The sequence below is a fragment of the Polypterus senegalus genome, chromosome 11 (genome assembly GCF_016835505.1).
Source record: "Polypterus senegalus isolate Bchr_013 chromosome 11, ASM1683550v1, whole genome shotgun sequence".
Taxonomy (NCBI): Eukaryota; Metazoa; Chordata; class Cladistia; order Polypteriformes; family Polypteridae; genus Polypterus; species Polypterus senegalus.
The window spans coordinates 29,462,923-29,490,277 of NC_053164.1; the positions used below are offsets into that span (position 1 = coordinate 29,462,923).

Here is a 27,355-nt window from a genome sequence, read left to right on the forward strand (position 1 = left end):
AACTAGGACAAATAATACAATGCATCATTGGAATAACTGGCAAGTAAAGTGTCCAAGTAAACACACACCAGTTTTGCATAACACAGCTTATCAGTCTCCATCAATCTGATCAAGCTGTCCTTCCAACTCCATCTCGGAGCTTCTTTTTCCCACAATTGGATAGCCATTCACTTATGATCGGGCTAGTCAAATCACTTACCAAGTTGGTGAAAAGTGAATAGCAATTCTCTGTGCTGTGCCGCCCAAAGTGACCAATCTTACAGTGCACAGCTTGGGCCGTCCTTGCATATCAATGTTGTCACTTTCCAGTCATGGTGCCGCCCTGGGTGCTCATTTGAATGTGTGGATGTAATTATTCAGACTAAATTATGTCTGAATTCAGTGCACATAGAAAAGGTATGAGATTGCCAGGTTTAAAAACTGAATTGAAGCTTATAAAGCATTCTCTTATTCACACCCATTTTTAAATGCAATTTTTGGATTAACACTGTCTGCCAAACTCTTCATAATCTGAGAGAAACTTGCAGTAAAATGTGGCACCTTTACATCATGTTAAGTAATTGAGGGTACACTGAAATTCCAGAATGTTACCACAAAGGCATTCAGAGCTGTAAAAGATGCAAACACACAACAGGATTTGCTAGCTGGTTCAATTTGTTGTAATAATAAAAAATCAAATCTACTGTTTTTCAAACGTTTGTAGTGACAATTGTGCATGCAAGTCAAAAATCAACATGTGAAGCTCAGTATATCCTGATGCTATATAATCACATTGAATTGTGTGCAGTCTTATGACTGCCACTCTATTCTGTACTACATGTAGTTGGTGTACTGTGACGCCTTCCTAATTAGGTTTGTGACATTTAATGTGTGCTTATTGTACTAAACAATGGCAGGGCAAAGAAAATGAAAATGTGCACAAGTCGGTGTAAAGTGCATTTAGACCCAAATAATGATGCAGAAAGAACACATTAAGGCAAAATAGTACAAGTGAAGATGTAGCATGTCAACATACAATGAATCCTCAAAATCGAAGAATGCAGTAGGGTCCATTTTATGGACTTTAAACTTATGTAGGCTCTTATGGACATCTGTATATGAAATGGGCAACCCCAATAAATCTCAAGTTGACATCTATGTACAGAACAGACACGTGTCATCAAGGCAGCTCTGGTGGGGGCAATCTGTAAATTGTTTGTTTCATTTAGACAGCAGGCGAATTTTAAATATATAATGTTGCAAACTTACTCTTCAGTAAACTGAGTGTAACCTCTGCTTGGTTTATTACAAATCAAATGTCTGTCTTTAGGCCTGAAAATCTTTAAGATGGTTCTTTTAATATATTGTATCAAAAGTTAATGTATCATCCTTCATTCCCTTGCCATCAAGAGCAGCCTTGAAAGCATTGAGCTAGACCTTTTTAAGTTAGTAACTGGACTTGTTGCTGTGCACTTCATTTGTAGAAAAAATACTGTTAACATTCACTTTTGCTTGGAGGCTGCATTTTTATTAATCCCTAATTAACAAATATTCAACAAATTGACTGGCAAAGACGTTATGTGCTGCAGTTTTCTGGAATGTGTACTAGATTTGACCACAGTAAACAATGAGAACTATTTTATAGTAGTACTACTGTCTCTTTGTAGGCAAAGGATGTCTAAAATTAATTTTTATGGTAAATACACACATTTCAGTGGTACTTGAGGTCCATCCCTTTCCATAGCAAGTAGTTTTTCACCTACAGGTTCATGGTACAAACTTCCTATTGCCCATCCATATGCAAATACTGGATAACCTACCTTGGTGTAACCACACTTTGCATTACACAAGTGTAAATTTTTTTTTCAACAAGTCTGGCTTCCTTTGCTTGACGATCTTTCTAACAATCTGACATACAAAATGAGCAGACAAGTATTAATCTCCTTGAAACATCTGTCGGAACAGAAGCCTGTAAACACTTTGGCTCCTCAAACCACTAATGACAATCCCTGTGATTAACGCTTGCTCACATTTAGCATCAGACTTGTTCTGCGCAGTCTAATTAGTCCGCAGTTCTGTGTGTGTGTCAGTAATTGACGGAGGGTTGAGTGCTAAATTGACCTAATGTTTGAAAGGCAGGCTGACTGCTAGCTAAGGGGAGGTGAGCACCAGGAGAGAGGCAGATGTAGCATGAGTGCAAAGGCCGGAGCTGGTATCCTGGTGTGTTAAAGGCATGGCTAGTGACTGTCTGGACCTGTTGATTCTCTTATGGAACAGCAGAGAAGGATTAATGGATGAGATGGAAAAATCTGTTGATAGAGCTGGGTGCAAAGTTGCTGGGATCTTTGCCTTGATATCCTGCAGAGGACTCAAGAAGGCAAAAGCGAAGTGATGGCACAGGGTATGTGTGTTGGGGGGAGACTTTCTATTGCACTGTCTTTTGAATGTATAATTTCCTGATGGGGACTCTATGCTGCTGTTCATCTTTTTTTTTTTTTTTTTTGTAAGATTTTACTTACACTGCACATTTTGCACTTAATAGATTTCAAACGATTGGACGTTGAGCAAATGACTTTCTCTTGACTTGCCACTGGTTCATTTCGGTTACATTCTACTATATGATTCTGTAATGGATAGTGGCCATAGGCCGAGGACTGAGCTGTCCTGTGCCCACAGCCAAAGTCACTGGACTGCGAACCACAATACATTCTGTTTATTCTACCCCTGTGCCGAGTAACCCAATCAAGATGGTTCACTGGTCTGCACCTCAAAGAAAATGTGAATGGTAATCCTGAAAATCCAAATTCTAGTACCACATTGGTGTGGCGTTTAAAACAAAGGTCCTATATGAAAAATGGGTCTGTTTGATGTTGAATTGTTCAGCTTTAAAGCTTCTGATGGTGTTTGTTGTGAGACTAAAATTAATGTTCAGTTGAGTACTGTTTATTTGGTTACTTAAGTAATGAATACATGGGGCCTGTGGCATAAACTGACAAGGGTTGAGGAGTGACGTACAAGTATCTTTGACAGAAGCAAATGCATACATGTGTAATGCTACATTTGATAAGTCTCATTAGTGTATGTGAGAAAGAGGTTTTCTGTGTGTGTGTGTGTGTGTGTGTGTGTGTGTGTGTGTGTGCACACATTTTTTGGTTCTACTCTTATACATGGATGTGACATTTTGCATGCTTGAGCTGGTACATTTTATGGGTTTCTTTACTTAAAGTGAAACATTTTACCTGGGAATATTAAAGATCTTGGCCTGGCAAATGGCAAGCTTTCATGTTATGGGATATTGACTTCACATATGACCTCCCAGGAAGTTCCTATAGTAGAAAATGTACATTTTAAGGGTCAAAGTCCTGACAGGTCTGCGGAGTCACTGCTGGTTTCCATGTGTATTTACATTTTGAGCATGGGAAGCATCGTTCCTTTCTAGTCTTCAGATGATTTGAGTGCAGAGTGGCTATGTAAAATTGTTCCAAGTTTAAGGAGTTCATTAAACTGATCTAGCTGCACCCAAAAATGTTTGTCTGCAGCTGTTTTAACTGTTAACTTTGAACTTTATTGATGGAAATCCCACCTTAGAGGGAGGGCTACTGTTATGTCAGTGTGATACAAGGGGGGAAAAAGCAACAATGCAGCAGATAAGATTCAACTGATTAGGTGGACGGTAATTTAAAATAAGGCAATGCTATGAAGCTGCAAGTTTGTCTTAAAGAAAAATTGGCTTACTCTTAACACTTTTTATAACGCTTGTATATAAGGGGTGTCTAAAATTGATTTAGAACAGCAATTGTGTTTAGCTGTTAACTCAGTATTGAGGTTAATTGTCACATTTTGTGCCCAAATATGCAGTATAGATTGTGACATAAAGGCTAGATAACTGGGCTTAAAACCAGTGATGCCAGTACAATTCCTCCTGGATTGAGATGTAAACCTCAGTTAGTACACCAAAAGTAAATCGATGCAGTTCTTATCCTGTAGTGTAACTCAGAATTGATTTTGTTTTCTTTTCCATATTAGTGTTACCTCAGGTTTTGACCAGTCAGGATGAAGATCAGAATAAGGTCACAGAAGATACCACTGCATATGCAGGTAATTTTTTTTTTTTTTTTGGTTTAATATACTAAACTATTCATTTTATTCCAAACAATCATCGTTTATTGATGTCCTTCATTTTACAAACCAGTCTGAGGCTTATTCCTTTGGTAGAATTGCACAATGGCCTAGTGCTTTTAATGCAACCAATGCAAAAAGGGTCTGCAAGTCATACTGGGTGTCAAGGTGTTGTGTGGTCCCAGCAATGTCTCTGTAGGATAAGAACTGAAGAATGATGAAGGATTCTTAGCAGAAGTGATAATTGAGGATTGTGAGGAAGTAAGAAGTTTTCATAGTGTTAGCATGATACTTTTTAGTTCTGCCAATGTGCATATGGCAAAATCGCCAGCGTTTAAGTCTCAGTAGTTTTAGTGTTTACGGTGACCTGCAAAAGCATTCCATCTTTTCACCAACTCCTACACTGAAGTTCAGATGCTTATTTCCAAGCGCTGAAACTTTTTTAAATGTGACATTGTTTTATATTCGAAAAAAACCTAAGGAAGGCAATATGCTGTTTGTGTATTTATTCCTTCTCCACACTTGTGTCCATGCTTAGTATACTATTTGTTGCGATTATGTGATCCATTTTACAGACCGATTTGCTCTAGGCTGTTTAGATTACTGCTGTAGCACTTGTGTACCACAATTTTCAAATAGTGACAGATACTTAATCCTGTCTCAAATGTAAAACTGACCGCACCATTGTCGGACATTCACATTTTTTGTTATTAATTAGATGAATTCTGTTTTTGGGACCATCATCCTGTTGAAAGATGAAGTTTGCGTCAAGCTTTAGATTATTTCAGCAGATCAAAACAGGTTATCTTGAAGGGTTTGCTTGTATTTTAACCACTAGCAGTCCTTTCTGTTTTAACCTAATGCTAACACCTCCATACCATAGATCTTTTATGTAACCCTTCTCTATAGACCAGTATTTTGTGAAGCTGTTGATACAGTTGACTGCTGCAGCTTTACTCTAATCTAGGTAGTGCACGAGTGGGTTAATGTTAGAACATTAGAAAACATTAGACGTGAACCAGCCATTCAGCCTAACAAAGCTTGCCAATCCTATCCACCTAATTTCTCCAGACTATCAAGTCTGGTTTTGACAGTCCCTTAAATTCTATTGTCTACCACACTACTTGGTAACTTATGTAATGTTTCTTGTTGTGTGTGTGGAAAAACAAATGTTCTAATGTTTGAATCGTAATGACTCTTAAGATTTCAACTGTCCCTGTGCTCTTGAACTTGTTTTAAAGTAACAGTCTTGATCCACTGTATGTATTCTCTCCGGCACAAGAGTTCCTTGGTACTGCAGTTCCTTTCTTGAAGTGATGCTGCACCTCGGTGTTCTCAAACTGGGCTCTGTCACCGACCCAGACCTTGGCTTTGTGGGTTAGATCTTACAGCTAGTTTTGGGCATCCAGCTTCAGGGATCTGTGGAGAGCATGATAGCTTCCAAATTCAAAGAAAGTCTGAGCTTTTTATTCATTAAAGTGACTGATTTCCTGTCTGAGGTCCCTGTATTCAGTTTTAAAGATTGAAGTGGAGTCTGCTGCTTGGATCAAGGTTCATTCTAGTTGCATATGCAAACACTGGATCTGTATGTGTTTTGTCCATGAGACATCCTTTTAATTCCAAGAATTCATAAGAGTACTGATGGTCTAGTCTTCCTCTTCACATCTAACAAATTTAGAAATAACCTGCTAGCAACTATGTTCCCATCCACTGTAGGAGAAAGATGGCATTTTGCTAGGCTTTCAGTGGCACAGAACACCTATTAAGAGAGCAGACTTTACAGAGAAGCCAACTGTACTACCCACACCTATAATCAAATGTATTCCCGAATAAACAATATATTAAATGGCTAAACAACAGTTCTCCCAAACACTTTAGTCAACTCTACTTCTCTGATTCATCATTTAATACCTGAAGTGTTTGTCTGACTTCTTCAAACACAAATGACCCCAAACGTACATTCATTTTATCCTGTTAACTTCAAGCTGGAGTACAGGTGAGGGTATTTTAGTACATTTAGTATTCCAAACTACATTGTAGAGTACTGGTCAAAGTAAAATGTTACAGTATAGAGAAAGTGGGTAAAGTGGCTTTAGCTCTCTAATGGGCTTAACGAAGAGGAAAAAGTTGCAGTCATAAGGGCCGTAGTCGGTATGGGGCTGTTCTACTGAAAAATCCCTCAATAACTGGAAAGAAAAATGTAGGTGACCTGCTCATTTAATTTTTCTTAACACCTTCTGGAAAATGGGCTAGAAAATAAAATTGCATTATAATATGTCAGATGTTTTCTAGTCCTGTCCTTACCCTAGTGATCACCAGTTTAGACTCTCCTTTCAGATTACCCACACTATGCAATTTTAGGAAATGTCAAGTGTATTTTAAAATAGTGTGCTTATTGATATTATGCTATGTCTGTTTTTCTTCGGCAGAATACTGCCTGACAGAGCCTGCTGTTGGACTTTGCAAAGCATCAATGCCTCGCTACTTCTACAACAGTAATGCAAAGATGTGCCAGACTTTCATCTATGGAGGTTGCATGGGGAACAAGAACAACTATCTAACAGAGGAGGAATGCCAGGCTAAGTGTGCAGGTAAACTTTACCACAATTTAGAGGCATTCTTTTCCTGAGCTATTAAAGGTTGCCCATGTTTTAAGTTGTTAACCTGCTCTGCTTTCCATTTTATAGTGACCGTTGCCCCAAAGGCCCTAACTGAAAATATTCCTGAAGCATATAAAGGTGTGTGCCACTGTCTCCTGGTCTTCCAGTGTTTATGTATATTTGATGCAGTTTCGTGACTCCTGTGTATTGATGTTTTTTTCCCACTCTTGGCTAGAACGCTGTATGGCAAAGAAAGAAACTGGTCCCTGCCGTGCCAGTTTCATGAGCTGGTATTTTGACCCAATTGCCAAGAACTGTCTTCCTTTTACATATGGTGGCTGCCTGGGTAACCAGAACCGGTATGAATCAGTCAAGGAGTGTATGGACAGCTGTGCTGCAGGTCCAGGTAAACTCTTTTTAGAAGTTTTGTGTTTTGATCTAGTTTGTATTCATCTTTTATATGCAAGCCAAGATTGATTAGTTCATACCCAGAAGTGCTCTGGAAGGTCAAGATCTGAACCTGTGAAGTAAATTTAAAAGTATAAGTATAGTTGGCATTTTAATATGAATGTCATTCAGAATTTTTTTCTTCAGATTTTTACAATGTAAGGATGCATTTCTTACTAAAAAAAAAAAAAAAAACATTACATTTACTTGCCCCTCCTGGCACCACTGGAGTTATCAAATTATTTGCTTTCAGCAGAAAGGAAAAAAAACTGATGCTGAGCAGTATAACAGACTCTCACACGTGACATAGTCAGCCCTGCAATAGACTGGCACCCCCTCAAGAGCCATTTCTTGCCTAGCGCCAACTCTTGCTAGGATAAGCTCTGTTACACAACCCTGAAGTGAATTAAATTGGGAGTGTTTGGTGAGGAAGTTAAAGATCATGACTAAAGTTAGTTTTTGGTTAAAATGCATGTATGACTGGCTAGCCTGAATGCCTCATTTTACAGTTGTGACCAAGTATGTGTATCTGATAGAATAGATGACACACTGGTTGGATGAAGAGCCTGTCAACTTGAACTAAATGTATACCACGGTTTTGTGATGTACTGGTGGCCTTACTTTGATCCTAAAGTGAACAGGGCAGCTTTGAGAAGGTCATGTTTTAATGCCAATGGTAATACAGTAGGAGGTGGAGGATCCTTTCAGGTTTTATCTTGCTTTATAAACCACTCTGTTGCTACGCTGGTACTGGAAGTACACTGCTCAAAAAAAAATTAAACACTTTGAAAACACATCAGATCTCAATGGGGAAAAAATCCTGCTGGATCTCTATACTGATATGAACTGGGTAATGTGTTAGGAATGAAAGGATGCCTCATTGTTTGAAAATTTAAATTATCAATTTTGAGGACTGATTTCAAAGACACCCCAAAAATCAAAGTGAAAAAGTGATGTGACAGGCTAGTCCATTTTGCTGAAATTCAATTGCAGCAACTCAGAATCGTGCTCAGTAGTTTGTATGGGCCCCACGTGCTTGTATGCATGCCTGACACCGTCTGGGCATGCTCCTAATAAAACAGATGTTGTTCTAGGGGATCTTCTCCCAGTTCTGGACCAGTGCATCACTGAGCTTCTGGACAGTCTGAGGTGCAACCTGGTGGCGTCTGATGGTCCAAAACATAATGTGTCAGAGGTGTTCTATTGGTTTTGGGTCAGGCGAGGGTGGGGTCAGTCAATGGTATCAATTCCTTCATCCTCCAGGAACTGCCTGCATACTCTCGCCACATGGCGAGGGCATTGTCATGTACCAGGAGGGACCCAGTGCACCAGCATATGGTCTGACAGTGGGTCCAAGAATTTCATCCCGATACCCAATTGCAGTCAAGGTGCTGTTGTCTTGGCTGTAGAGGTCTGTGTCCCTCCATGGATATGCCTCCCCAAACCATCACTGACCCACCACCAAACCAGTCATGCTGAACGATGTTACAGGCAGCATAACCTTCTCCAGACCCTTTCACGTCTGCCACATGTGCTCAGGGTGAACCAGCTCATCTGTGAAAAGCACAGGGCGCCAGTGGTGGACCTGCCATTTCTGGTATTCTATGGCAAATGCCAATAGAGTGCCAGGCAGTGAGCACAGGGCCCACTAGAGGATGTTGGGCCCTCAGGCCACCCTCATGTTGTCTGTTTCTGATTGTTTGGTCAGACACATTCACACCAATGGCCTGCTGGAGGTCATTTTGTAGGGCTCTGGCAGTGCTCATCCTGTTCCTCCTCCTCCTCCTCCTTCTCCAAAAGAGTATATACCGGTCCTGCTGATGGGTTAAGGACCTTCTATGGCCATGTCCAGCTCTCCTAGATTAACTGCCTGTCTCCTAGAATCTCCATGCCCTTGAGACTGTGATGGGGAGACAAAGCAAACCTTCTGGCAATGGCGCACATTGATGTGCCATCCTGGAGAAGTTGGACTATCTGTGCAACCTCTATAGGGTCCAGGTATCTCCTCATGCTACCAGTAGCGACGCTGACCGTAGCCAAATGCAAAATGAGTGAAAAAAACAATTAGGAGGGAAAAATGTCAGTGGCCTCCTTGCACCTATTAAACCATTCATTCTTGTTTTGTGGGCCCCTCTAGTGCACCTGTTCATTTCATTAACACCAAAGCAGCTGAAACTAACAACCCCCTATGCTACTTAACTGACCAGATCAATAGCCCACAAGTTTCACTGACTTGATGCTATACTCTAAGAAGTGTTCCTTAAATTTTTTTTGAGCAGTATACATTTGGCAGCTTGCTCTAGCATTTCCCCGAGGACCAGTGAAAGCCTTCACTTGTTCTGATTCTGAGAACTATTGTGAGTCAAATTATTTCTATATATAATTGCCAGTTCTTCACACATTTTGCCCTTTAATACTTAATATGTTTGGAATATAGCTAAAATGTAAAGTTGTAGAAATACTACATTTTGTCAGAATAATGAAGTACCCTTTAGCCTTCATGCAACTTTGGTTTAGCAATTTGCCATCATGGCTTGGAAACTACAGAGGAGAGGAGATTTTTTGCCTGTTTTTATTGGCCCATCAACTTAGTGGCCTAACTTATGAGACAAATTATAAAAGTGTGGCTCCACCACAAACACCGACAGCTCCAAATAAGAAATGCTGATATAAACTTGGCTGAGATTGTGACTCAGAAAATGATTTAAACAGCTCTGCAAATAACTTGAGCTCTAACAGAAGTTGATAGAGGATTACCAAATTTATAGGGAAACTGGATGTATTTGGTCATTGGTGTTTTTGCATAGTCTCTTTAATTTGTCACTTTTAGATGGCAATAGGAAGACTGTCAACCTGTGAAATTAATGCATCTCTAATTATGAAATTCCTAGGATAAAGTGTTCATTTAAGAGTGTCTGTAGGAACAAGCCTTGAATGTCGGGAAATCTAAACACTGAGATATGGTGTGCAGTATGTATGTAAAAGTTATGAAAGTAACTACAATAAGACCCTGCTTAACACACTAGTGTTAAATGAGGTCATCTTAACACGTAAATATTGGGGATTGGTGAAATAGGACAGAGTTTCATTTTTTTGTTTTATATTGTAATATGTATGATTAAATACTTTATTACATTAATTAGACATTGCAATTTTTATTCATAAATCGTTCAACAAAATCAAAACATTTCAAGTAAATTTGTTTAGTGTCACTGGAAATGCAGCAGCTGCTTCTGTACAAAAAATGCCAATCATCAAGTATATAGTCCAGTGCTGATTTAAGTCTGACAGAGTTGAGGCAGTTTGTGCTTGTGGCCAAGGGCAATAGGAGAATAGAGTATGTTCTAGAAAATGCCAGAACCAGCTGCAGTAATAAATCTCATGTTTTTTGACTCCTGGAGTGTCGACTTTAAGGTTTTTAATCAGCATTGCTCCATGTGGAAAATTCTTATGCATCTGGCTTGTACTTCTTGCCTTACACTATTTGTCAGTCTTTATGGTCCTGCATCTCAGTTTAAACTTTTTAAATTCTTTGACAGCCCATTACCAGCATTTGCATATCACCCCTAGGTGAAATCAAATTTCATAGAAATGAGGAAACATATTGCACAATGCAGCTGATCTCTTAATGGACCCTCTTGTGAACCAATGGCAGCAATCCGTGATCCACTGGCAGAATCCCCAGGTTGCGACCCAGCAGTTCAGAAACACTAGCATAGGTGACCCACTGTGTACCACTTATAAACCAACAATGGTAACCCATGACCCAACCTGTGACGAGATCCAGTGGTTGAGAAACACTGCCTTACACAGACCTGACGTGCAGCTGCCATGAGAGGTAGGTGGTTTGTGCTACTCTGCCTCGGCAGTTGAAGTATGCACACTGAATGACCCCCACCAGAGCCACATTGTTTGGTTGCACTGAACTGCACACTTTGACTGACATATGGCCAGCCCAAATGGAACCAGAAGTCTGTGCATGACATAGTTTTTAATACTAGACAAATGTTTGCTTTATCAGATTTGGTCCACTTCTATATATACGTAGCCTTATCTTTATAGAAAGTGTCATAGCAAACATTGTCCCAAGGTACCTTACAGATGTAGTAGTTGTCATGTTAGCATAATTTGAAAATTAGCAGGTTAATAGACATGCACTCCCCACAAAACAAGTGGGGATAGAGTACGCTAACATTCATGGGGCTTACATCCAGACATCTTTTATAGGTGGTGTGGCCTAAACAATGCTTTAACAGCCAGGGAGACTCGCATTGTTGTCATAATGACCTTTAAGTGACCAAAAATAACAGAACAACAAGGAAGTAGCACATGTAATAAATGCCTGAGCTTTACAAATAAAAGAACAAAAAATGCTTAGGGGATTTTCTCACCAGGTGTACATTTATAATTTAAAATGAGAGGCAGATGTTTCATGGGCACTAGGTGCATAGAAGACCAACACTGTCTGGGTTTGACCAGATTTCTGACAATGAATTATTTTGTAACTGTTTGCACACCTTTCAGCCCACTGGAGCTGTATGCGATTTCCAAATCTGCAGTTGCAACATCTGAAAAAGTCCTAAACCTGTAATATGTGGGTTGTTTCTTTTAAATGTGTACTCTTTAAAGTTAAGATAAAGCTCTGTAAGGGTGTATTCAAAATTTATTCTAGATTTCTAAATCCTTCCAGATTGTATGATTTGGCACAGGCAGCAGGAATCGCAGATTAAAATCTTCCAATTTTTTGTGAACTTTCAAACATCCATTTACTACCATTTCACTTTAATGCGATACTAACACTACATGTTTGTGTAGGGAATGAGATTATGGTTTGGACCTTGTGAAACTGAATTTTAAAGTGTTCAATGAGCAGACAATGAGAAGTATAAGATGCAAACTGGATGCTCGGTCAGGAATGAGGCATTCAATTGAGCTAGTTAGGTGGTTTGTGGTGGTGGTGAGAGCTACATTTCCTGTATCGTAACTAGGTGGGACACCAGTTCATCTAAGGGTGTGGCTTACAACCCCTGTTAATCATACTAGGCTGTTTTCATGGCTTGTATACCAAATTTGGAGTGTGTGTGTGGAACTGAAAAATCTAGATATTCTGTTCAGTGACTGGTTTTGGATTTGAATCTCTTAATAGTTCAAGTGTTTGTTCTCCGATTCAAATTATAAAGGAGGCCATTGCTTCCAGACCAGTAAGGAAAATGATGTACAGAAAGGAGTTAAACAAAATTGTAATTCTTGCAGTCATGGTATTGTCCACATCCTGTAAATGTAAAATGAATTTAAAGCATATCTTCTGTCCATTAGACTATTAAATACTTCAATTGCATTGTTGTTCTGCAGCTTTGTTCAGTCCTTCAGGTTATGAGAAGGCCCAAGTGCAGATACCTCAACTTGGACAGTCTACTTTGAGTCCAGGTTACTTACAGCTTTTGTGGAGTTTGCACATTCTCAGCATGACACTGGCTTTTCCCTTTTTTTTTTTTTCCTCCATTATGTGCAAGTGTGCCCTATGGTATACCCCCATGCTAATTAAAATTGAACAGGTTCAGAAAGTGGTTGGACTAAGAATGTAGATCAGGTTGTCAAGTCAAAGTCCATGTTGAGTGTAAATTGTTTTTTTTTTTTTAAACCTAGGCAAAAATCTGTTAAAAAGCATAATCTTGTCCCCTCTCAATAGTTTGTCTTATCTCAAAATCTTTCCAAAATCCTTGGAGAATTTTTCTTAGTTGCACCAATTTTTAGATAAAAATATCTGTCTTGATAAGCTCTCATATGCTCTCTTGGGAGTGCCAAGTGATCAGCTGCTACTAGTTTCTGGGAGGAGTGCTGCGTTAATTTGCTGAATCAGAGTGCAGCCTTCAAAACGGTTGAACATGACATTTTTGGATTGGCTTGAGCAGTGGGTTGGCATTTGAGGCCCTACCTTTGAGTGGTCTACGGACTGCCTCAGGCAAGACTTTCAATGCCAGTTATGTCATTTCACTCAGCCCCTGTTACTTTCTTTTTAGGACCATTTGCCACTTTGCAGTATTCTAAGCAAGTATAATATCCCTTATCACTGTTATGAAAATGATACCCAAATCTACCTTACACAGAAATCATTGTACATATACTATAATGTCTTGAATTAAACATTCCAAAAACTGAGGTGATTTGTTTTTGGCCTTCCAACCTCCATTAATAGTATCATTTGCAGTCTAGGTCCAATAACACGCAACATTTGGTCACATGGTAGAAACTATGGTATCATTTTTTTTTTTTTTTTTGATTAAGATTTCAAAGTTGATAAATGCCATGATTAAAATTAGGCTTTTTCTCTCCAACTTCTGCCCATCACAAAGTTTGTAATTTCTGTCTTAAGTTTGTTTTGTACCATTTTAGACTTCACACTATATTAGTATTTGTCACTCATCTGTTTGGCCTACAATTCAAAATGCTGCTGCTTAAGTTTTGACTGGCACTAAAAAAATATCCTATTTTTCTGTTAGCTTCTCTTTGGCTCCCTGTGAGTACAGGGTAGATTTTTATATTTTGTTTCAAAGCTTTACACACATCAGCTCAAGCTTATCTTCCTGATCTCCCTGTGCTTCATCTTCCAGACTTATCAGAAATGTTGACTGTTTTTGCTGTCTGTTCTACAGTATGTATAGAATTGAAGCTTGGGGGAAGATCTTACCTTTGCTGCAGCTGGTCACTGGTTCTCCGTCTGCCCCCTAATAAGAACTCCATGAATGACAATTTTAACTTAGTTAAAAAAAGTGTTCATATGATTTTGTTACTTTGGACTTTCTTGTTGGCTTTAACTTTGTCAGATGACAGATATGTTACTTTCTTAGATGTTAAGTCATGTTGTAAAAGCAGAAATCTTGGCAACCTTTAAGAAGCATCTGGAGGAAATACTTGGACAACCAAGCTATTAGCTAAAGCTGTCATGTTACGTGATTTTTGAGTCATGGGATATTTCAGGCTTGGTGACCTCCTCACCAGTGTCAAGAAAATGGACTACCCTGGCTTAAAAATCAAATCTGATCAGAAATGAACTGGAGAGAATCAGGTGTAAAAATATTGAAATTGGCTTATGACAGTGTGGCTGTTTAGCATGGGAAAACGTGGAAATTAAGTTTAAAAACCGGTTTAAAACCATTTTTCTTATCAAGATCTCTTCTAGATTTGAAACTTTTGAACTAAGGTGGTGTGTGTCAAGATCTGCCAAAAAGATTTAAACCTCTGGACTAAGCAGTTTTTCAGTCCAGATTTGCTCCAAAATATGCTTTGAAATAGTTAATATATTTAATCCAAATTATGCTTTTTAAAAAAGGGTGAGAGTAGAGGTGAAAAGTTAGCAATAAGTAAACCTATTTTTTGCACAAAAAGTATATTTGTGTTATGGATTGTTAGACAAACTGCTCATTTTAAAAGTATCGAACCTTTAGTAGGGAAAAGTTCTCTTCCCTTAAAGTATTAGATTTGAAAATGGTTCAATGAGTGTTTTTTTTTTCTTTTTTTTTCTCTAAACAGCAGCTTACAATTACAATCAGCCTGGACACAATGTTCAAACTCATTACAACAAAGGTAAGATGTCAATCATCGTAATTATTTTTCTTTCACCACTCAGCTTAACTCCTCTTTTTATGGTCTGTTGTGCACTGATGCATCTTTAATTGTTGTCTCTTCCCAACCCTCCCAACCCCGTTCTCCTGTTAATTTGAGAGTTCTAACCTCCAGGGAATGTTTCTACATGTGTGCTGTAGTAATGATGTTTTGCCCTCATGAAGCCATTTTGTAGCTTCAGCATTTAACTACTTGACTGTTAGGACACATGGTAGTATTACCGGGAGCTGCCTCCCAAAGGGTACTATGTGCCACTTCACAGTACTTTGCCTTAAAACCTTGTGTAGTGTCAGGTTATGGATGAATTCCTTAACACTGTTCAGTCCTGTGCAGTCTGTGTAAAACTTTCTGCTTAACTTGTATAATTCAGTGTCTTTGCTCAGTTTATGGTTGTATCATGTTGGCTCTGACAACTTCTAAAATATATGCATCTCCTGATCCATTTTTGCCACCATTGCAGTTGTTCACTAAGAGCAGGCACTTCACATAGATCAGCCTGAACTAAAAAAAAAATGGATGGACAGGTCTGTGCTGCTGGCCAGTCGAGCCATTTTGGATACTTGCAATGGGCATGATGCAGTCTGTTCTCCATAGGCCACCACGTGTGTAGTCTGTGATGAGGTTTAAATTGTCTATTTCTCAATCTAGTTCTTACAGGAATTGAGCATCATTTTAGTTAATATAGCACCCTTAAGTGCACAGAACACCACATAGTACTTTAAAGTGCCAGCCAGATTGCAGCAATGAGAGAAGGGCCTTAAATTTCTTAGTAGGCTGTTTAACCCACTAAGCCATTAACATCACCACCCCGCAATACGTATAAGCTGGGACAACTGAAATCTTTCGTCAACAATCTTGATGGTTTACTGCACAACTGCTGGTCACATACTGTGTACATTCCTTTTTTTTTTTTTTTTTTTTCCTTCAGCTTTGTCAATTTGAAAATTTCAGTCGAGGCTAAAAGCCCCTCTTTCAGTAGTCATTCTCCAAAATGTCTCCATCTTTTGTTTGATTGATTTTAATTTTTCCATAGTGTACTGTCTTTCGTTCTTTTTTTTTTTTTTTTTTGGAGCTGCCTTGTTTTTGTTTGTGGATTTAAGTTATTGTGAGTGTTTTCAGTTTATTGCTTATTTTATGTGTAAATGACTGAATGCATATAAACTACTCATCCCCTTAGAAGTGTTAGATTTTTGTTATACAGTATTGAAAGACTGGATTTAATTTTGGCTTTACTGACACAATGATCAACAGACTTTTTTAATGTGGAAGTGGAAAAACAATCTCCTCAATGTGGTCTAAATGATCAAATATAAAACATAACTGATCACATAAGTGTTCAGACCCTTTATTGTGATGCACTTAAATAATTGGTGCACCCAATTAGAAGTCACAGAATTAGTTAAAGGAGATTGCATGTCTATTGTTTTTGTTTGTAGCCTATATGCACCTACATGTGTAAAAATCGTTATGGTAGTCTAACATTGAAGGCAAAAGAACACTCAGATTTTCCTGTCTCGATCCCCTGACTTGTGCTTTTCAATCCCTTTTCACACAGTTGCTTAAAGTCACTGAATATCCCTCATTGTCAACTTAAGTCAGTCATTAACACCCTGAAAGAGTGCTTCACAGGTGATGATCAACTTAGAGCAGGCAGTCCATAAAAACTGAGTGATCATGCAAAGGAAAAGGAGGCCATCAAGAGACCTCAGAACTCTGGGAGAGTAACAAGCCACAGTCTCTCCTATCTCACTGTACAGACAGTAACTGCGACCAATCAGACTTATGAGTGAATATGAAAGAGGTAAAATGCACATGGCCTCTTGGACAGAGTTTTGCCAGAAGACAAATGGGGAAACTAAAGTCCGCTGGAAGAAGGCTTCATGGTGCAAGACCAAAATTGAGCCTTCTGTCCACGAAACTAAACACCATTTTCGGTGTAATACAATCACTGCACCTCCCCACATACACAGCATCCCCATCATAAAGCATGGTGGTAGCAACATCATTCTGTGGGTAAACATCTCTGCAACAGGCCCTGCAAGGCTTATGAGGGCAGAGAGGAAAATGAATGCAGCAAAATGTTAGTACATATTGGAGGAAAACCTAATGCAATCTGCAGTAAACCTGTGCCTCGGGAGAAGTTTTGTTTTCCAGCAAGACAACCTCCCAAGCATAAAGCCAAAGCTACACAGGAGAACAGCCTCAAAACAACATTGTTAATGTTCTGTATTGGCCAAGCCATGGTCCACATCCATGTCCAGTTGAAAATATGTGGCTGAACATTTAAAAATGGCCTTTCATTCACAATCTCCATGTGACCTTAAAGAGCTTAGGCTGTCTTACAAAAAATAAGAATGAGGAAAAAAACTGCAGGGCTCAGATATGAAAAGCTGATGGAGACCTGTGAACGCAGGCTCAAGGCTGTCATGTCTGCCAAAGGCACCTAGCAACATTGAACTGAAGGAGTGAATACTTTTGTGATCATTTATTTCATGTCTTGTTTTTGTAATTCATATACAGTACGCCACTTTGTAGAAATCTGTTTCCACTTTGATTAATAGAAAATGACTATCAATGTCAAAGCCAGTACTGTGTTAAAAAAAAAAAAAATCAATTTCTAAGGGGATGAATGCATTTTAATGGCACTGTAAGATTACTGAATATTTAAATGCTGGGAAACTCTTACTAACTTGTTCTTTGCCTTCTCTTCTGCAGTCTTCTTCCTTGCCTCTGTACTCTCAATTATGACGGTTCTGCTGGTGATCGGTCTGATCTTGATATCTGTAAAGAGAATAAAGTCTCGTCAGGTCATTGTGAAAGAAGACAAGGAGGAGCTGCTGCCTGCCTATGGTCACAATGACTCGGCTTAAAGCCATGGTGATCAACGACTGGAGCCTGCCATCTTGTTTCTTTTTCTGTCTGTTTCTTTCTTGATTCACACTCCTGGCCTACCTGTGTAAAGGAAACAAAAGGCCCATCTTTGTACTGTTGTACTGTCCATAGCATGTCTGATATTGTACACTCAAGGAGGTAAATGTGGGCTGTTTTTCTTTAAATTGAACAAAAAAAAATTTGTCTGCACAGTTTAAACATAACAGTGAATAAAACTGCAAATGGGTGTGAATGACAAAAAACAAATAGGAGTTACATACCTAAGGGATCTGTGATGGGATTTTGGGCTCGAGTCACAAAGTGATTCGTTCCAAGGAAAGGAGTGTTTGTTTGTAACTGAGCTCTGGAGTCTGTCTGATGCAAATGGAGTGGATGCAGACTAACCTCTGTGGTGCAGTTTTTCTGCTAATGCTTGCTTTGCAAATGCCTTCATTGCCTCTGCTTGACAAATTGTAGGAACAAAGCTTTAGCCTCTAGAAATTATGGTGCCCATGTTAAAATGGTATATGCTAATTTAATTATAAAGGTTTTTTTTTTGCTTTTTGCAGACAAAATATTAATACCTTATTTAGCACCAGCAGTGTTTTGTCTTAGTAGCACCTTTGTTATGCAAAAGTGGTTTTCAGGATGGCTTTAATATGATTTTTTTTTCTTTGCCTGTTTTTGAATAGTGGGGTTATTTAGGATTGTTATTTAAGTGTCATTTTTGTGTTTGGATCCCCCATCCATTTGTCACCTAATTTTTATCACCACTCCCCCTCTTCCCTCTCTCTCTCTCTCTCTCTCTCTCTCTCTCTCTCTCTCTCTCCTTTTGTACATATACAACCTCCACCTCTCTAATGGCTTTCCATTTGCTCTGTTGTCTGTGATTTCCGAGGGTGTGTCCATTTTACCTTTCTTTTGCTACTTACTGGAAGTGGTGCTGCCCCTGAAGAAAGTCGCTCAGCGAGAAGGTTGCCGAGGTCTGCTGGACCTGCATGCCTCCTACCCGGAGCTCCACTGGACTGCTGGTGAAACGCAAGGCTTTGGCCACACTGTTTGGGTGCAGGCTGCTGACTTCAGTTTCCCTGATTTTTAAAGTAATGTTCTGGGTTTTTAAAATTTTTACAAATAAACTGAAACATAATCGTCAAGTTTGTGTCTAATCATTATGGAAAATTTGCATCATGCTCTTTTACTGTCTTTTTTTTTTTTTCCTTTAATTTTTGCACAGCATTATTAATGGTGTTTGTTGTGAAAATGGGCATAGGTGGAACAAACACTTTCTTTGATGTACCCCCATAGATAAAAATTGCAGGGGGGTAAGGTTTGGAAACCTGGGAGGTCATAGATGATGAGCAAGATCTTGTCCACCTCTTCCAATCTGTCGTCCTGAAATGGTGGTGTTCAGGTAACATGAAGGTCCGTTACCTGAATGACATCCATTCCCCAGGATGACGGATTGGAAGGTTCCACCTATGCCCGCTAATCTTCAAGATTTGCGACATCAAATTGAGGAAGCTGAATTCAGTAACTAGGGACCAGTCGGCTGTGTGTGTGTGTGTGGGAAGAAAGTCTACCGTTTTGATGTTAGTTATGCTACACCTGGTGCTTATGTTCAGTACATGCAACCTCAAGGACCACAGGACCAAACTTTGAACTTTCCTCTCTCCGGTGATGTGTGGAATGTTTCTGTCCTATACAGTTTTTTTGAAATCTGCCCTTTCATTTTGAATAGCCCTGTATATCAGAAAACCCCAATGTGAGGAACAAATGCAGTCAGATGTCAACTGTTGGGGGTGGTGTGGCACCTGCAGATCTCCCTGATGGAGATCTAACTTTGTAAAGAGACAAGACCCACAAAATTGTGTAGTTCGCTCCTCTGATGTTGGCAGAGGGTGTCTGTCAGGAATGACTTATCTTAACTGTCCTTGGATCAACAGAGACGACTAGTTCCTGTGAATTTTTTTTTTTTTTTAGTAGTAGAAATCCATGGGGCAACATTACTAGGTTCGACAATTCCAGCCTCTAGGAGGCATTGCATCTCAGCAGATCCTCCAGCACAGAAAGCCAGTGTAATGGATGTGGTGGCTGGATGACAGGATGCACAGTGAGATCTAGCAAAGGCTGATGAAAGGTAGAGGGAAAGCCAAGTCCATTTAAGTGATGACCACTTTTGTTGCCAAGGGGAGCGAACATTAAGAATTGCATATCCATTAGTGTCAATTTGCATTTTTATAGCACTTCTCTACTCCTAGTGCTCTCTGCACAGGGATGACCGAGGAAGTGAACCCACAATCTCTATTGGAAAGCAGCAGCGCTACCACTGCACCTCTTCTTTCAGCTGCTCCCATTGGGGGTTACCACAGGGGATCACACCATGGTGGGTGACATGAAACTTAAAACCATGGCGTAGTGACGGCTTAGCTGAACCCACAATGTCAATCCTAGAGCTGGCATAGCCACAGACAGTGGTGACTGGAGCAGATAACTGGAGATCCAGGAAAGATGGCTTCTTAGGCTTTAGCTTTAACACACTGTTGCCCCAGTATCTAGCAAAAGCAGAAGACATACATTGCCTAGTTTTAAAAGAGGTACGGTATGCCTGGGTGTCGCATTATGAATTTTCACACCACTTTTAAAAAAATAAAAAAATTGTAATATTTACAGTAAAAAAATGGCAGCTGTGGTTACATATACCTATGGTGACAATATTTTAGGTCTACACTAAGAAAACCCGTTAAATTTACAGTAAAGTACTGGTAGCTGTGGTTGCCAGAATTTTACAGTAAAAATAAGGTGACAATATTTTAGGTATACATTATAACTTTGTAGTAAATCGCTTCTATTGGAATGTGTTGTAAAGAAAAAAAGTTCACATTTACCATAACCTGATATTCATGCACTGTTAAGATATCCAAATCAATAAACCATTATAAAATACTGCCAGGATCAAACATCAATGCACATCTTGCATCAGTTAAATAACTAGCACTAGCAAACATGTATCATTTAATTATTATACATTGGGTTAGAGAGAGATTTAAGATTTAATCCAAGATTTAAGTTACAGCGCATTGTCTGATGGAGAAGTAAAGTTTGCTTTTGTGGTCTATGGTGTCCTACAGGTGCGCCAGCATATCGAATTCAACCCACCATAAATCAGTTTCCATAACTTCAAAACCTCAGCACGCAGAGAAAAAATAAATCTGCTAACTTGTTTGTTTTTTTCCCTCCTGTTCAAAGGTATGCGATTCACCAGGAACAATGCGGAAAAAGGGGGTGTGTCCTTATGCAAATATTGTAACTTCCGTGTTACTGGAACAGCGCTTTACCGTTTTACATTTTGATTTTACCTTCGCTTTTTAACGGTTTCACACTGTAAAATCAACAGCGATATTTTTCAGTGTAATTTTAACTCAACAGTAAACGGTATGTAGCATATTTTGAAGGTAGAAAAATATAGATTTTTCAGAACTTGGCTGTAAAAAATAATGAAATGTATTGTTTAAATTATACAGGTAATTTTCAGTAGAACATCAAGTAAAATTTCATTTTTTTAGAAAAGGTGTTTTACTTTCACCATTTACAGTCTTTTTGCAGTTAAATATACTGACATTTTTTACAGTGTACGGTATAATTTTATGAAGCTGTATATTATGCAGTTTGAATGGACTGTATAACACAGCTTCAATTAGTGTGGTGCTGAGGTGTCACCCGTTGTGCGGCTGTGTTTGGGTCCTAATTTGGGATCCTGAGGTAGTTTGTCGTATGGTGGGTGTGACACCACACTGGATCAGTGCATGCTCCTAACCTCGTCGTCCTCTTATTATACAGTAAATAAATGTCTGTTTGCAATACATTAGAATAGAAATTAAGGTTTTACCATAAATTGAAATTCACACTATAAAAAACTATACAGTTAGCATCAGTAAAATAACAGCATTCAGTAAAAACATGTTGGGCCAATTAATTTCATGCATTGAAAATAGTTTAGTGTTTAATTAAGTTATAGCATGTTATCTGGTGGAGAAGAAAAGTTTGCTTTTGAGGTGTATAGTGTATTACAGATTTGCCAGTTTATTGAAAATAACCCACCCTAAATAAGTTTCCATAACCTCAAAAAACTTTCAGTACTCTGTTACGGGGTTTTTCTCACCCTGTTTATGTTTTTCTTTCCCAAAAAGGTATCCAGGTCAGAAAGACTATATGGTAAAAGACGGTGTTCGATTACGTAAGCAAAAGTATAAAAGTAATACTGAAGAAACGGCTCCATAAAGCCGGTGATCATTTTACGTTCAATAATGTAGGTGTTTAAAGTTACAGAATATATATTCTTGGTCACCATGAGACAGTGTATTTGAACAAACCAGACACAATCAACAAAGAGCAACGTTTCTTTGCACAGCTTGGTAGGCTATAGTAAAATGGATGGTATAATGGAATTTCCTTTCTGACGACATTATCTCGTTTTTGGTGCCATAGTTACTGTTTTTTCACAGAAAAAAAATATTTTTAAGGGTTAATAACGTAAAATTCGTATATGGGTATTACGTTTAATTATATTATTTAAACAATGCTTTATATTTTTTGTTTACGCTGTAATATTAACAGCTGTTTTTACAGTGCAGGCTTTGACGATGCTGGAGCGGAACTACAAACTTTCGCGAGGTTATTGGATTTTTATTTTTATTTTTGCAGCGCTGGCATACTTGACCACTGGAAGATCAGCTCTGTGCTTTCGTAGCGTGTGATTCAGAGCCACAATTTCCTTAAAACTGTTGGGGTCTTAGAAGAAACTTTCGCTTAGGCTGAACCTGGGATTCTGGTTATAGTTGTCCGAGTCTTCTGTGCACTGCACCCCTTAAGGCGCGTCTCCTGTCACTACTGAGGAAGTAGGAGATCATGCAGGGACATCTTAACGTATGGGCACTGCACCGGGGGCTCCAGGAGCATAGGAGCTCACGATGTTTTTGACTACTTTCCCTGGGGGCTTATGATGCTGGGAAAGACGGCCCTAAGGAGGTGTGTCGAGTTTGGCAGCGAACACCGCTGCAGATTCGATCTGGAATACAATGTGGAGAGCCCGTGACAGCGTGAAATCATCCGATTCTAGCAAGAGCTTTTCGCGGACTTTTGGCCGGTTAGTGAGCTCAGCCAATGCATGGTTGCCAGGTTAGGTGGATTAACCCCTGGGAAATCGGGGCCATTGCAGGAAAAATGGGGGGCAAAAGTATTGTAGTGACCCGGCAGCCAGCGCTGGCGGCATGATGCATTGTGGGTAATTTATGTAAACGTTACTGTTGTGTTAAATTAGCAAGGCAATCGAATTATTGTTCCTGTTGTAATTGTTGTATGTGTTTGTGTTCAACTGGTGGGGTGGGTTTGGGTTATTGCCGTCCGGGGTTATTAAATTGTAAATAGTTACCATCAATGAGAAAGATGGCTTCGTTAATGACCATGGCAATGGCTTTGCAATGAGATTGAGCTTTGTTTCTGACTATCTGCTCTAATAAAGAGATACAACAGGACAGAGCTGTGTATTGCTAAGATTTCATCTTAGCAATGATTGCCGAGACACTCGGAGTTGTGCGGTGTATGGGACACGAGTGCTCGCATGCTTAATGAGCTAGGTACAGTTGCGTGCATGGCGCTGGCATTCCGCTGGCCGACCAGCTTGGGGGAAGTGCACGGCTTACTTCGATTCTGAAAACTTTAAGACTCAACCACGGGTCGCTACAGTATTACATGGGGGAATGGTGTTAAATACTTGATGAACGCATCATCCAGCAGTTCACACATATTGCACTTTGCAACAGCCACCTGTCATTGCTCCACCCCCCTCTCGAAGCTCATGTATAATTGGTTAGGGGTAGCAGCGGTTTGAGATTGATAAGCCAATTGAGAGCTGCGCGCTTGTCCCACCCCTGTCTGTTCCTGTTAATTTTCCAAACTTTATTAACACCGTTCAGAGTTCTCGCTAAGCAAACAAGCAAATCTAGGACTGGAATTAGTTTATGGTCTTGTATGAAGTTGTCGGTTTGACGTTTCAAGATAAAAAATGACTCTTTTCAGTATATGAGCCATTAGCCGTAATGACAACTTCCAAAGCATCAAGCTGCAGGCAGAGATTCTGCAATAAATGGAACACTGAACCACAGTTTATAGGTAACATCATTATTATTTAAATGATTGTGTTTTGCTAGTATGTGGTATAAAACTCCCAACAAGTCCGTTTTAAAATCTATATAAAGTCAGGTATGTAGATATAGGAACCCGTGTTCACCATTTTTGTTCTGATTTAGCAAACATCACAAAGTGGAAGTAAGTTTAACTGTACTTTATTTTAAATATTTTTATTCACAAAATTACAAGTATTTCTTCTTTTCTTTTTATAAGATGTTTAACAGGGAGACGAGTCTGCAGCATTCTGTGCTGTCTGCAGGTTCCCAATACGTGCTCACAAAAAGGATCTTCTAGCGCATGCAAAAACACAGATATATATACAGTATATACTAGGGGGTCAAGCCCCCTGGTGCCTTCGGCGCCCAACCCCCAGAATATTAGTAAAATCTGTAAATGTACAAAAGAAAAATTATTATTCATTGGAGTCAAAAATCACAAAATTCTGTAAATATGTAAACGAAAAATGAATTATTATTTAACGGAGTAAAAATCATGAAATGAGATTAAAATACTTACTCTCTTACCGACTGGAGTATTCCCGTTAAACTGAGGTCCACTATGCTTGATGAGTATTTATAAGAGACTACATAAACGATCCATTCGTTTTAACTGACATTCTTATAGATAAAAAAAGCAGGAAAAATCACATGAAAACTAAAGTGGTATACAATGGGTCATCGTAACTCGACCTTCAGCTAACTAAATCACCTAAATACAAACATTGGTGTTATGAATAGATCATTTTTTTAATAGTTTGTTCCTGTGTAAGAAAGTTTACTCGATCAGAAATAAAAACCATGACTTTCTTGATATTTTAGCTTATTATTTAAGAATTTGAAAATCTAACAACATCAAATTAAAGTTCAATAAATTCTGAAAAGAGTGATACCAAACATGTATACTGTATGTACGTTGTAAAATAAGCCCGATTTAAAGCGTGACATAAAATCGCTGCACTTTTAGGCTTAGGATTTTATACATAGAGAGAGTAGATATGAAAAAAGAAAAATCGGCAAGTGAGTGCAAACCAATTCAGCAACATTTCAAATGAACAAAAAACAAACCAAAATGCAGAACTAGAGCTCGCCTGTTTTATTGCTGAACTTTGTTCCATTACCACAGTGGACCACTTGCCTGAGTTGCTGCCATAGTTAGATAGCCAGTCCAGCATATTAAATCACATATCCCTTCATCGCACCAAGTGTACTTCTCTTATTGTGAACGTCTTAGGTTCAGAACTACACAAGAAAACTGGTGCTAGATGTTGGCAACAGCTATTATTCAGTTATAACTAATGAGAAAACACTGACATCTCCGTTACTCGGATGCTTTCTATAGTTATATGCTATCCAAGTTTCACAAAACATAAGACTGTCACAACATTTTTTTAAAGTAATCCCAGTTATTGAAACAGATGCCACTTCTTTAGTAGATGTGCTTGTTACCGCTTTGGAAGAAGGTGGCCTAGATTTACTTAAATGTATTGGAATTGGAGTTGAAGGGGCACGTGTTATGGTTGGATGTATATACTCTGCTGGAAGAAAAGATTCCTCATCTTGTTCTGGTAAGATGTATTTGCCATTCAGTCTGTAGCTGCTGGTAAGTAAGGCAGGATCAATCCTGGGCCAGGTGCGTGCCATATAAAAAATCTCTCAGTCCATTCTATAGTTTATGCCTACATTGTGTAACATTTATTACTAAAATATGGAAAAGTTTCTGTTTTAACAATGTGTTTACACAGATTACTGCAGAAACGGAACACACATGAAATGCACGTGTTCCAAATAACAATTTATTATTTCCACTCTAAAACTCCAGCAGTTCACTCCCAGATAATCAAACAAGGCATGAGCTAGGAGAGCTTTGTGCACGTTCTGCGTCGCTGAGGGATGGGATACCAGGCTGCTTGCTGCTTGTCTTAATCGGCACATTTACAGGACAAAAAACGCTAACAGAGTGGTGCAAACGGATTTAAAGCAAACAGTCCACAGAAGAATAGACAAGAGTTGTTACACACATAGGATAAAAGGCAAAAATAAGAAAAATGTTTCTTTTTGTTCAACTTCAATTGTTTCTATAGTTAAGGATGAATTATTGCACTTTGCTTTACTTCACAGTCAGTACGTTCTAAACGTATGGCTCTGCACATACCACTGAGCACATTAAGGCACGGTTTGAAACCGTGTGCCTTCCATGCCTTGTCAGTAATTGATAGTCGGAGGAGACAAGAATTAGTTAGAATATACCAATTCAATTCAACTTGTTATAAGACCCCCCATAGACTGTGCACTAATATATAGGCAAACATTTAATATAACTTACACACTCAGTCTGGTCAGCAGTGAAGCATCTGAGGTATTACTAAGACATTTAGATTTCCTGGTCCGTGAGATTTACTGTTAGTTCTCACGTAGTGCAAACAGAAGGTTTGCTCAGTTGTACAAGACTTAAGATGGCTCCATCCCTAACAAAATAATAAAACTTATAGATAGATAGATATGGAAGCATAGTAAAGATTTTAGATCACTGGGATATCATAAAACTTCATTTTAGTATAGCAAAGGACACAGAAGTGTTACACAGCAAGTCTTCTAAGTGACATGATGGCTGATCCACATAATAAGCTCTACTTGATATTTCTAAGATCAGCCCTCCGTGGGCTAAACAGAACAAATCAGTTATTTCAAGCAGACTCAACCAGACCATCTAAACTCTTCCTGGACTTGAGCGTGTACTTTCATTCTGTGCTGAAACTAATAGTTAATCCAAATTACCTAGAAAACCTTTCCACTTCAGATCTCGTTACTTTCATTTTGGAAAACTGTCTCATTCCCACAGCAGCAGCTATCTACTTGGGTTCCGAGTTTTCCTGCTTTGCTGACTCTCTTCTCAAAAAGTCTGCTGTCGAGGCAATGAAAGAAAGCTATGCTGGCGAAGTTAGCTCTTGAACTGCAGAGTCGCTTGCCAGAAAAACCTAACAATGCCGGAGTAGCCAAAAGAGGCTCTTTCACAGATCAAGACACCAATTACATGTCTGGCAAAAGAGTTCAACATGATATGCAAGGGCATACTGTAGATGAAACAGAGACAGAATGCAGGAATGTATCAAACAAAAAGTGGAATGAAACAAATGGTGAATGCTTCTTGTTTAAAGTTCTGTATATAAGGACAGTGATTCTTTGGGAAATCCCAGATTTAGCCATGTGTATTCACTTGCACTGTCTTTGTTGACACTACCTACTGTATATCTAATGCAACAGTGGAGAGAACATTCAGCGCTGTTAATAATTTGAAGATGAAGTTCAGGAACAGACTAAAACACTAAAGAGTCTTTTTTTACATGTAAAATATGGCCTACAGTGGAGGGTCCAAGACTGCAGGAGCTTTTGTCCAAGTGATCAGATGCTACAAACATTTACTGTATACAGATGACCCCCAAAATTTGCGAGGGTTACGTTCCTAGAGCACCCAGGAATTGTGAAATACCGTGAATTTTGGATGTGGTGAAGAAAGTGACTATAAATGTCTAT

The 27,355-nt window shown here is 39.0% G+C and overlaps 1 protein-coding gene across 1 annotated transcript in view; it reads left to right on the forward strand.

Annotated features, from left to right (window-relative positions):
• Window positions 1-18,793, forward strand: part of spint2 (serine peptidase inhibitor, Kunitz type, 2) — a 39,071-nt gene extending 20,278 nt beyond the window's left edge. The window contains exons 3-8 of the mRNA XM_039768266.1: window positions 4,006-4,077; window positions 6,528-6,689; window positions 6,786-6,836; window positions 6,934-7,104; window positions 14,676-14,729; window positions 17,484-18,793. Coding sequence (XP_039624200.1) covers window positions 4,006-4,077; window positions 6,528-6,689; window positions 6,786-6,836; window positions 6,934-7,104; window positions 14,676-14,729; window positions 17,484-17,638 — 665 coding nt within the window. The 3' untranslated portion in view covers window positions 17,639-18,793. The remainder of the gene's footprint in view (window positions 1-4,005; window positions 4,078-6,527; window positions 6,690-6,785; window positions 6,837-6,933; window positions 7,105-14,675; window positions 14,730-17,483) is intronic.
• Window positions 18,794-27,355: the final 8,562 nt, after the last annotated feature.